At 37.5% G+C, this 13,356-nt stretch overlaps 1 protein-coding gene across 1 annotated transcript in view; it reads right to left on the bottom strand.

The window, feature by feature from the left end:
* The window catches only part of LOC105228708 (uncharacterized), a 142,265-nt gene that overhangs the window by 49,984 nt on the left and 78,925 nt on the right, over positions 1–13,356 (bottom strand). Inside the window, 1 exon segment of the mRNA XM_049453327.1 lies at positions 10,756–11,726. Coding sequence (XP_049309284.1) covers positions 10,756–10,851 — 96 coding nt within the window. The 5' untranslated portion in view covers positions 10,852–11,726.

The raw sequence follows: 13,356 nt of genomic DNA, 5'->3' as shown, positions 1-13,356 counted from the left end.
TTTTTCATTCATTATTGATGCTACTAATTTAATAACTAATGGAAGCGTAAGTCCACATGGAAGTAAAATTTATTGGACTTAATATTTATACTCTGAATAGTGTAATTTAGTTTGCCAGGAAGTTTGTAAATTCTAGAAGGAAACGTTGAAGACCCTTTAAAGTATACTACATATACTATAAGTACCTGATAAGCGTCTAGTATATCTGGCATATAAATGATTAGCGTCGATTTGGCCTTGTCCGTCTGTCTGTATCTTTTTTTTCCCCGAAGAAACTGCTCACAATCGGAACCGCCGATTTCGGACAACTATAGCATATCTGTCATACATATATCTGACCGATCAAACTGAAGTCCTTGTATGGGAAATTTTTTTATTTGACAAGATATCTTCACGAAGCTTGGCATATAATATTATCTAAGGCATGTCTACATTCTCCGAATAAATTGTTCAGATCGGAATACTATAGTATATAGCTGCCATACAAACTGATCGGTCAAAATTAAGTCCTTGTATGAACTGTATGACAACTCTTTTATTTGCCAAAGTATTTGACGCAAATTATTACTCAGAGATTCGTTACAATCTCCGAAAAAATTGCTTAAATCGGATTATTATAGGATATTGCTGCCATACAATTTACCCATAAAAGTCAAGTTCTTATAAGGTTCTTTTTTTTATCAAGATATCTTCGCGAAATTTGGCACGGGTTATAACCTAAGACCTTGCTACAATGTCGAAAGAAATTATTTAGATCGGATTGCTTTAGCAAATAGTTACCGTATAACTAACCGATCAAAATGCAGATAAATATCTTCTTAAATCCGTACGAAGTTTATCTTACTTCAGACACTCACTCTAGCTTGGGGCACCATTTCTGAGAGATTTGCTATTAAAAAATCAAAAAGCAAATGCAGAAAATAAGACAAGTCAATAGCGCTAGCCCGTCGAATTAACAACTAATTAAACTCAAATAAAATAAAACAATTTTATATAATTTTCATAAAACATTAATATTTGGACTATTCCGTATAGTGACTATAGATATTGCCGTGGCATTCGAACCACGATACCAGCTGTGGTATGTGACCAAACTTTCGCGTCTACAGCGCTCGCCAACTTTCCTCTTGAGTTTGAATTAGGTTTAAGTCCATAGAGGCGCATGAAATATCTGAAATATCAGCATCTCACTAATATTCCGCTATTCATTTATTAATACAATAATGCAAATGCAACAAGGCGTTGCCATTGTTTCACACTTGGCCATTAAAATCTAACTGAAACGCGCCACTGAGCTGATAATTGAGTTTATTAGTAGCAAGCTGCAATAGCATAAGCCCACCCACACCCACAGCAACACACATATATAGTGACGCGTGACCATACTATTTAATAGAGAGAGTAGAATGCATTGAATTGTTCATAGCATTGTAATTATATGCACACTGTGAATTCGCAGTTGGCAGCGCGCTTGACCTTTGAAAAATTACGCGCTAGCGATTATTGAAAATTTGCACACAATCAAGCGGCTGGCGAGCGCGCTGAGTGTGAATACAGAGACATTGTGTGTGTTTAGTTAAAATTCACTTTTGCAGCAAATAAATTTCTATTATTCATTTTGTGAATTGCTTAATTATTGACAGATGACGGCAATCAACACTAAGCGCTAACGCTCAAACACACAAGAACAGCATGCTGGCGTATCATGTGCCACAAAGAGGGGTTGTGGTGTGGCAGTGCGGTCTGTCACCTACTTGCAGCAAATGCATAAACAATGATGCAATGAAATTAATGAATGAATTGCTCCCATGGCAGCGATGGCATGATACATAAACACATCATTGTAAGCATGAGGTGCGTTGTGGGTGTGGGCCGAGGCGTATGAGTAACAACTGTCAACACTTAATCTCCATGGACGGTGGCAAGTGAGAAGGAGAAATAAACAAACTGCTAGGGGAGGTTATGCAATGTAAATGAAAAATAAAATAATAATATTAATAAGTAAGGAAGAGCAAAGTTCGGTTGTAACCGACAATTTTATACTCTAGCAATTTTTGAAAGAACAAAACCGATGGCATATTTTCAGGTTTTAACAAAACTTTGTATTAAACACTAAATATATGGGGATTAGAGGAACTATGGACCCGTTTTTAGAAATGTTTGATAAAAAGGCACATTACTATCAGGAAAGGGTGCTATCATTACATTCTTTCGGTCTGCAACCAGGTTCGCTATTTGTAATAGATCGCTCCAGCAGTTAGTGGTGATCGATTTTGTTATATCCAAAACGTGGTCAGCTTAACCGAGACATTTGAAAGATAAACTGAGTTTTCACATTAGCGAATATATCCGACTTTTTCCCAAATAACCGTATTTTGTAGGAAGCATTGATTTTCTTCTTTCAGTTAAAGAAATCGGCGTCTAAATCATAATGCAAACTCTAAAAAGTTTACATACGCGCTGTTCCAGGTGAAACAACGTGTTGCGATTGGTTCTGTTGCTTCAAAGACGCCTTTTGCGATATCAACGACTGTCCGCGTGAAGGAAAACCAAAAGCCTTCGAAGATGATGATTAAGAGACATTACTTGTGACCCCAATACTCGATCAATAAATAAAACGCTCGGCTGCACGTTGTCAAATACGTTAAAGCCTGGAAACTATGGCTTAATCATGGAAGTCCTAAGACCATGCGCGATATACCCCAGATATTGCAACGTCCGATTGTTATTTGTTCCGTTTGGTGACACATGATCTGTCTCGAAAGCACGTCTACGCGCAAATGACATCGGAAAATGCCTTGAATCTTGGATATCATCACAACATGAACATTTTTACTGCAATGGTATTCGTGCTTTGCCAGAAAATTGGGAAAAAATTGTGATTAGCGTTGGGTAATACTTCGAATAATTCATTTGTAATAATTTCCTTGCAATAAAATTGCATTTTCCTTAAAAAAATAGCAAGAACCTGGTTAGGCACCTAACATATATTTCAAAGATTGAATAATATTTTCGGTATACCTAATGTCTGACATTGAGACTGTAGTCCACATGTTCGGTATACTTAAGATACTATTGGTGCAAAGTTTTGTTTCGATAAGGTCTTTCACTCTCGATTTACTATACACTGAATAAAAAATTCAGTTGCAATTTAAAATTGTTCAATACGGGAAGTAGGCTTGGTTGCACTCCGATTTCCCAATGTGAGATAAGACTATTGGAATAATGATAAGTATCACAATTGGGTGAAACTGGTCGACCAGTTCCTGAGATATAGGATTTCGCCTTAAAGTGGGCGGTATCACTACTATTGTCTTTTTGCGAGAATATAAAAAATAAAAATTTAAAATAATTAATAATACAAGGGATGGACCATGGATGAGTGCAGTGAGCGCTGTGAAAATGGGCCAGCGGATTTCTGAAGGAACTCATGTTGTATAAAAAATTTATGGAAATCATCCAACTCAGTAGTTAATTCAAACACATATTTTTCTCTATATAAGAATATATCATCAAAAACCCGTATCTGTCGAAAAGGCCGACTAAAACACAAAATCCACTGTGTGTTTTCTCTGATTAAGGAATTGTTTTGATCAGCAGTGCTATTGAGCACGGTGGGGTTAAGCTGTAACGCGGCAGCTACTACTCTTGTAACATAGGACCGACGTTGTACAGCTTATCGGGTGGCTTTTGGTAACCAAAACGCACTAATAAAAATAAATGAAGACATATATACTTGTTGACTTAAGGTAACTTTTCATTAGAGAGCTCTATAAATTTTGGAATTTTTACGAGGATATGGTTCTGAACAAAACGCTTATGGCTCGGTATCATTGATTTGTTTTTCCTTCTTTGATAAAACAACCCAGAGCCATCACTTGTTAAATCGTTTATACCCATAAAATTAATAGCTCTCAGAAGGAAAACTCAGCTCATGCAAACATAAAGAAGATATACAAGTACTCTTGCTTTTCTTTCACAATATTCATACCGGGAAACCGTGCGATTCTTGTTTATAAGGTCTTTATTCCAGTCATTGTTATTAAGTATTCGAGGCTTCAAACCACAATCTATTCTGGTTCATTCTTTAAGATTTGTTTGCTTGTGTACTCTGAAAATTCTTATGTGAGCCTCTTGAACATTTTCAAGCGGTTTCTTTAACGGTGATTTGAGAACAGTTCGAATATTGCTCGACGTTCGTAAACTTAATATTTGAGCAAAATTAAAGTTCACAATTTAGGTATAACATCACCATATTTGTTATTGTTGCCGCAGAAATGACTGCTAATTTATACAGTTATTTGCTGAAAAGCTGGCAAAAATACACAAATATTTTGTTTATTCAGCAAATATTTATGATTCAATGGCACTGTTGGCGACACCGACCTTTAACCCCACTACAATTTATTATATGATATATATATGTATATATACTCGTAGTATATGTATGTATATACAATCTACTGGCAGTACAAGAAATTACTGTCAATGAACAATTAGAAAGAGCAAAACGGAAATTCGAAAACTTGAACTTGAATGTCATTAAACAAAAGAATTAACTCGAAAGCGGCACAACCCTGCTTTGACGAGGCCGACAAGGTAAAAGAGCGTACAAATAATTCAAGGTAAACAACCTTGATGGAAAGGTGGAGGCTAAGCGATTTTTGGTGCCTACTGCTGAAGGTGTTGAGTGTGGAATTGTATGTTTGTAGAAGAGAAAGGATAAAAGAGAGCGCGAATGCAAGAGCAAAGTGTTGGTGAGAAAGCAATGATAATTAACGTCGCAAATTGTATATATAATAGTGAAACTATAGTAGAAACTGTGAGGCTGACTGACTGCATAAGATGCTGAGATGAAAGCCAAGAAAGCACAACAATAACACTGAATTTGTTGTTGCATGTTTTGTTTGGATTTTGCTGACCGAGAATATTGAAGGGCGTAATGGCTAAGTGTGGGTGTGAAATAGTAAAACGAAACAAAAAATGAGAAGAAAAAAATAAAAATAACAACAACACAAAAACAAAAACAACAAAGAGGGCAAGTGTGCGAACAATTGTCGACAGTCAGCGTTGTTTTGTTGCTTTTCGCTCGCAAATTGGTAACACTTGTCGTTGACACTTTGAAGGCATTAACACAGCAAGCAAAAAGGAAGGGAAATGGAAATTGCATAAAATAAGAAGAAAAATCAAATTTGAACAACATAAAAAATCAACATGCCTTCAAACACTATGCGGCGAGCTTCCGCCGCGGGGGCTGGGAGGTACTCCACTACTAATTTTCAAAGTCATTGCAATGGAAGGGCGAGTAACGGGACTGTGAATACACAATAACAGTAATTTGGCGAGCAGCCAAAAGTCCATGACTAAATGCCAAAAAGCGGCATGGCCTAAACACATACACTCACACACACCCACACATAAGCAAAAGAAGTAGAATAAACGCGACGCGGCACTCCGACCGCACGGTCAGTTGATGGCGTTTTTATTTCGCAATTCAACCATAATTTACTGTCAAATGTGTGGCGGAGGCGGAGGAGAAAGCACTGGAGGAACATAAAAAACACAAAAGAGAAAATTGAAACAGAGGCAACGCTTTGAATTACAGACCTATGTAAAGTGTGGCTGTTTGCAGATTTGAGATTTTTCGATGACGCGAGAATGTTTCGATAAGTCATAGACAGAATCGTAATCGTATACTGACTCAATTGCAACACTGCCATAATAACATTTCTACTGTTAAAACAGCTGTTAGTAGACTGTTGTCAATTAACAGCTGTTGAGCGGCTGCTTTCAAATTTGACGTTTTGTTTGTGTTTGACAGTTATGAAATAAATTTAATCTCAAACAATTTTTTCGAAAAGAAGTACTCCTAAGCTCAGAAGTTCATTTACGCCCACATTAGTTAGATAAGTGGATTTACCGTTAATAAGTGATATGATTGACAAGCCGCTTTTCTCGAAACTAGGTCGTAAATCAAACGTCTATGTATAAATGCTTCTCCATAGAGCACCACAAAATTAGACCGATAGGGACAGTGAAAGACATCATATTATTCCCCGCTCTCTTCAGTAAGTTTTGCCATTCCATCATGGCAAAATTTTCAACCGAAATTTAGAGTCAGTGGCCTCAACTTTAAGAGCGGGTTTTTTTAATAAGAGCGCTAGTTATTGAAAAACCCGTTGCACGGAAGCTACACATACTTCGATTTTTTTGTTCTTGTTAAGAACTATGACGTCTCAAATGATGAGACAAATCGTTTCGAAATTTGAGATAAAAGCACAATCGTGACAGTGTAGATTTCCAACTAAACTTTAATCCAAAAATATCAAAGTTATCATTGATGAAAAGACGTTAAGGAATGTGGCAGAAAAACTCATCAATTGTTGGATTGGCCCAACGCAAATTCAATTTCGATAGTTCCAAGCCGAAAGAAATGACTGTGTTAAAATAAATCTAGATGTCCACTTTACATTGATAAAATATACTTAACTTTTTTCAGAAAATGGGTTTACTTCTTCTTTATACTCATAACGAAAAGCTACTTTAATAAAAAATATATTTTTTTATTCAGAAACTCACTGACTTATCAAACAGCCCTTGTTAATCACATGAATTTCGCGCACTGTGTTGTTGAACATTAAATTTTGGAATTATTGTATATTCTTCTCTGGCAATTCACATAAATATTTAAGCAGTCTGGCAAAAGTACTCGTTTTACAAGAAAATATTTATAGTTTTCTGAGAGCCTTGAAGTTGAAAGGGAAAAATAAATACTGACAAATATACTCGGCATATTTTAGTGTCTTCGCGATTCGTTAGCTGCGCGGCGAGAGATAAAAGTCGTATTGTAATTTAAGTTAAAGTTGAGTTTCTTTGGAGAGTCATATGGATGTTACCAAAGTGTGAAGTGTTTATGAGCCATTAAATGTCCCTACCGGCTTCTACTGGTGTAAACTGCAGCAAATGAAGGTTTAAAACGAAGAATTTGGAAAAATTTACGAAGACGACGAGGGAAAACTTCAACTACTAAATCAAAAGTAAAAATGATGCTGTTATTTACGCTACCAATGTAAATTGGGTGTAGAAATGATTGAAGCAGAACAAAAGGATTGACCGGAAGAGTAATTCAAAGATAAAGACTGAAGAACGAGTTAGAAAAAATTGTGTGAAATTATTTATTGTAATGATTACCACCTCTATTATATGAGGAAACTGGTGTATAGTTTCTAGTCTCGACTACTATAACAGGATCGGGTATGGTTACTATTCAGAATACAAGAAAGACCCTGAGGCTACATAACAACACCTAAATTAATCGAGAGAGATGTGTTTATAACGGTTGATCCAAGTAAATGTACTTTTTTCGATAGCCTTTCTTTGAGAAATTATGCGTGAGTAGTCTCAAGCTGTCATGTTATTTTTGTTCAGTAAATCTTGAGAACTCGGTATAAGGGAACTCTGGGACGGCATTTCAAACTCCTTACGTACAGCTGCAACCGAAACCATTGGTTTTCGGAAAGTGCAAAAGAACAACTGGTACGACAAGGAGTGCTGTGTCGCAGCGGAGAGAAGAGGGAGAGGGAAGAGGGAAGCGAGACGTATTTGTAGACAGAAAAAGAAAGAGGCCGAAATGCGTGAGTACGAAGAGCTTGATAAGTTGGCCGACAGGGGTAATGCTCGAAAATTCTGCGAAAAGATGCGGCGGCTTACAGAAGGTTTCAAGACCGGAGCATACTCATGTAGAACCCCCCATGGTGATCTAGTCACCGATGCCCAGAGCATACTTAAATTATGGAGGGAACACTTCTCCAGCCTGCTGAATGGCAGTGAACACACAACGCCAGGAGAAGACGAACCCGATTCCCCAATCGATGACGATGGAGAAGACGTTCCATTGCACGACCAAGAAGAAGTTCGAATAGCAATTACCCGCCTGAAGAACAACAAAGCGGCGGGGGTGGATGGATTGCCAGCCGAGCTATTCAAACGCGGCGGCGAAGAACTGATAAGGAGCATGCATCAGCTTCTTTGTAAAATATGGTCGGACGAAAGCATGCCCAACGATTGGATCTTAAGTGTGTTATGCCCAATCCATAAAAAAGGAGACCCCACAATCTGCGCCAACTACCGTGGGATTAGCCTCCTTAATATCGCGTAAAAGCTTCTATCGAGCGTATTGTGTGAAAGATTAAAGCCCACCGTCAACAAACTGATTGGACCTTATCAGTGTGGCTTTAGACCTGGTAAATCAACAACTGACCAGATATTCACCATGCGCCAAATCTTGGAAAAGACCCGTGAAAGGAGAATCGACACACATCACCTCTTCGTCGATTTCAAAGCTGCTTTCGACAGTACGAAAAAGAGCTGCCTTTATGCCGCAATGTCAGAATTTGGTATCCCCGCAAAACTAATACGGCTGTGTAAACTGACGTTGAGCGGGACCAAAAGCTCCGTCAGGATCGGGAAGGACCTCTCCGAGCCATTCGATACCAAACGAGGTTTCAGACAAGGCGACTCCCTATCGTGCGATTTCTTCAATCTGCTGCTGGAGAAAATAGTTCGAGCTGCAGAACTTAATCGAGCAGATACAATCTTTTATAAGAGTGTACAGCTGCTGGCGTATGCCGATGATATTGATATCATCGGTCTCAACACCCGCGCCTTTAGTTCTGCTTTCTCCGGACTGAATAAGGAAGCAAAACAAATGGGTCTGGCAGTGAACGAGGGCAAGACGAAATATCTCCTGTCATCAAACAAACAGTCGTCGCACTCGCGACTTGGCACTTACGTCACTGTTGACAGTCATAACTTTGAAGTTGTAGATAATTTCGTCTATCTTGGAACCACTGTAAACACCGCCAACAATGTCAGCTTAGAAATCCAACGCAGGATAACTCTTGCCAACAGGTGCTACTTCGGACTGAGTAGGCAATTGAGAAGCAAAGTCCTCTCTCGACGAACAAAAACCAAACTCTATAAGTCACTCATAATACCCGTCCTGCTATATGGTGCAGAGGCTTGGACGATGACAACATCTGATGAGTCGACGTAGCGAGTTTTCGAGAGAAAAGTTCTGCGAAAGATTTATGGTCCTTTGCGCGTTGGCCACGGCGAATATCGCATTCGATGGAACGTTGAGCTGTACGAGATATATGACGACATTGACTTAGTTCAGCGAATTAAAAGACAGCGGCTACGCTGGCTAGGTCATGTTGTCCGAATGGACGAAAACACTCCAGCTCTGAAAGTATTCGACCCAGTACCCGCCGAGGGAAGCAGAGGAAGAGGAAGACCTCCACTCCGTTGGAAGGACTAAGTGGAGAAGGACCTGGCTTCGCTTGGAATATTCAATTGGCGCCACTTAGCGAAGAGAAACGACTAACGCGCTGTTGTTGACTCGGCTATAATCGCGTAAGCGGTGTCTACGCCAGTAAAGAAGAAGAAATCTTGAGAACCAGCATTCATTATTGGATAGTATTATATCGAAGAGACCACGTCTAGTACGCATTGAAAAATATATGTTTTGGAAGTAAAGCAACTTGAAGAGATTTAAGAGCAAAAAACAATATTTTGGTGTGGTTTGTGGGCCGGTAGAATCATCGGTCCATATTTCTTCAAAAATGATGCTGGTGAAAAGATAACCGCCAATGGCGACCCTTATCACACCATAATAACCGATTATTTGATGTTTGAGATTGAAGCTCGTGATCTCGGCGATATTTGTAAAGTCTAAAGTTTATGCGGGCAATTCCGCTTCAATTCAGGTCTTGGAGCAAAACATCACGCGAGTTGCGTCGCCAAACGACTCCACCACTTTCAAAAAAAAGACAAGTATTTTCTAAGTATTTTTTATTCCTATAAAATGTAAGTTGAATCTTCAGATTCAACTACATACATGCATATTAACATGCATAAATATATAATATGCATAAGCAAGCAATCATATTTGAAATTCCATAAAAATGAAATCAAATACCTTTGCTTTTATTTGATATGTTTATTTAAGATATGCCGGGTCGTTGATGCTGAGGAATGTCAAGTCAGCACAACGGCTTCAAGTAAATTTAGCAAATAAGATTTTTATAAAGAATAAGATAATTAATAATAAACTAAACGGCAAGCCGCACAGTACGGAATTACCGGAGTTTTATTCAAAGATATATAATATCGTAATTCGCGTGTGATACGCCAGTTACCAGTCGAAATGCTCGAACGAGTTATGGAAAATTGGACTCAACGAATGGTCCATCTGAGACGTAGCCGCGGCCAACATTTGAAAGAGATAATATTTAAAAAATAAATATCAAGAAATGTTCTTACGAATTAAAGTAAATATTTCCTATTAAATTTGAATTTTCTGTGTTTTTTCTTTAAAAAAGTGGCAACCTAGAAATTGATCCTCCTTATAAAAGAAGGTTTAAATCAGCGTAACTATTGAAATTTTCTTACTGCTTATTACAAGTTATAAACTTAGATAATAATTATTCATATAGTGAATATATCTATATGTAGACGATCTCTCCACAGGTTAAAGACCAAGTAAAATTCCTTGAGTTAAATAGAATAGGTATAGTACATTTATATTAGGCCTTATTTATTTCCTATGCAAAAATCATGGTAGAACTGAACCGTCATTTTAAAAACTAGAACTAGAACTTAGTCTAATATACCTCCAGAGTCTGTCAAAGTTCAATCCGTGAGCATAAAGCTATGGAAAAAGAACTTTGAGACTTATAACATCTTTGTAATTACCTCCCACAGATCCACATCCAGCGCTGTGCTTGACTCCTTGTTGGGCTTCAAACGCTTCGGCTTAGATTTTGGTTTCGATTTATTTTTCTTATCCATACTGTTATGATGTGTTATGTTGCTTATGAGAGTTTATTGTTGAGAAATATTCTTCTTGGTTTTGCCTGCTTATACACTTATGTTATTAATTTGTATAAACCTCTTAATTGATACAGCAACAGTGTCGTTACAGTTGTTTTTGTTTTATTCAAACTGTTTTTGCAAAATTACTGCTAGACTTTTAATTTCATTTATAAATATTGCAATTTAGCTTCCTTTAAATTTTCAAATTTTCCTACCCACATTTTCACATTTGATTTAAAATTTTAATGTTGTTGTTTGCTAAAGTTGATCCTTGATCCTCAGCGGTGCAGAAAATTGCGGATTTTTTCGAATTCTGCAGCCAGTGTTGTTATTGTTGTTGTTGCAAGTTGTCTAGTCTTATCTTTTTCAACATTTGCTGATTTCTTGTATTTTGTTTCTTCGTGTCAAAAATATTTCCAGAAATGTAGTATGTATATTTTTTCAGCAATTCAATTTCTCATTCCTTTTGATAGCGTTTTCTTTTTCTCAATCTTTCTTATATGCTCTTAAAAATTTTTAGTAAATAATTGCTGTCATTTTAATTGCCACTTTCTTCGCTTTCAAATATTACTATATATTGTTGTTGTTGCTACTGCTAATTTTCACTTGCATATGATTTATGTTTCCGCACTGTTGGCGCTCATTTGTTTTGTTGGCACCCTGCGGCGGCTCACTGTTGCTTCGCTTTAGTACTGCAGCATATCTTGTTGCTTGACTCCTGTTGTAGTTCTTGTTGTTTACAAAATTGGCACACTGTGCTGTATATATATTTTAAGTTTGGTATTTAACACCAGAGTAATTAAGTCATGCAAATGCGGTCAGCAATTAAGCGTTGAACTGTCCCGGAGAGCCTAGAAGCAGTTGAAATTTCATTATTTTAACTTATTTGAGGCAATAAAAAATATTTAAATACACAAAAATGTGTTATAAATAATTACTGATTTACATTTAGTTCGTAAGAAATAAGAAAAATGTGAGAAGGCCCGTTGGAGAAATTAATAAATTGTGTGTGAGCTTTATATGGACTAAAAAAAACTGTTTAGGCTCTGCAAAAAATATAACCCATACTATACCAGCTCTCTTCGACTCGCCAGCCAATAGAACATATTATGACAGCTCTTTTAAACAAGTAGTAGCACTTGCGGTGCAACGTTGTGAGTTTCGCTTCTTTCCTCAGTGACGAACCTAAGGTCTCCTGGCTCTACACTAGTGTTATCCGCCCTATAAAACGATATGGTGCAGTGAGATTGTTGGATTTTTCGAAAAAGTGCAGAATTAAACCCCAAGGACAGGTAACGACCAGCTGGCTCAAGATTTTTAGCCGCTCGAGCCAGACTCGGCGACAGTAGGGCATGTTTTCATACTTGACCTTGTTAATCTGTCTGAAATGGCAATACGACCGAGATCCTAAGGAAGTAAACAGAACGTTTTCATTCCGTTAATTTCTTATACTTTCGCAACATGTTGCTTCAGGGTAGAATAGTTTTGTCACCTGAAACTAATCGAGATAGATAGAGGGGTGGTGTCAAACCTGGTCAAGCCCCTAGGTACTGAATATGTGGACCCCGGTGTCTATAGTTGACTTTTGAACGAAAACATCGGTCAATGTGTGAGATGTACACATGTATATAGATACATATATACATAAAGAGGTTGTGACATGTTATTAGGCAATCAGCCGGCCTGCAGACATTTCGATACCGCGTAAGTGAAAAAAACATTAGGTATTTCACTTTATGGAACGGTTTTTTGGTCTGGAACCCAGAACATATGCACCCACTTTATCTGTTGCCTCCCTATTTCTTAGAACATCCTTTGACACACTGCGAAGTGAGATTATTGCTTTAATTTTCGCTTGGTTATCGATTTATATAATATATTGATATTCTGTACGTAAATTCCAGCTGTCCGGCCGCAAAAACTTCTGCTTGGAAAATACTGTAGTATTCCGATAGCTTGAAGGTTCGCCTGAGATCTAGTTCCGCACAATAGATTTCGGGGTCCACTGCGAATACATCTTGAATCATTTTGACAACACCATCAATTCTCCATAGCTGTAGTTTCGACTCTGATATTTGGGGAGTGTTCTACATACATATAACCCAGCTGACACATAAAACTTACCCTTAAGCTTTTAGTTCGGTAAAATCGGTAACTCTAACAAACAGCTTTATCACATCTCTCATCGTTTTACGAATTATTTTGCAGAAGAAACAAATATATGATAGTCTATTGAAGAATAACAAAACCGGGGCACATTTTGAGAAAACAATTTGTTGTCGGCGAAATTAAGCATTGAGCTTTATTTAGAGCTGAGTACGAATCAATTACAAAGGAGTAAAGGGTAAGAGAATATATTCTCTTCGGACTAAGTTCAAAAAAAGTGACATAAGACTGTACATAAGAATTTTGAAACAATCTAGAACTACGGATGTTGGTCGAAAGTTGGTATCAAACTAAGGTCCTACGAGTAGGCACAAG

The sequence above is a fragment of the Bactrocera dorsalis genome, chromosome 3 (genome assembly GCF_023373825.1).
Source record: "Bactrocera dorsalis isolate Fly_Bdor chromosome 3, ASM2337382v1, whole genome shotgun sequence".
Classification (NCBI taxonomy): domain Eukaryota; kingdom Metazoa; phylum Arthropoda; class Insecta; order Diptera; family Tephritidae; genus Bactrocera; species Bactrocera dorsalis.
Note: the sequence above shows the minus strand (reverse complement) of the source record. Positions and strands in the feature narration are given on the sequence as shown.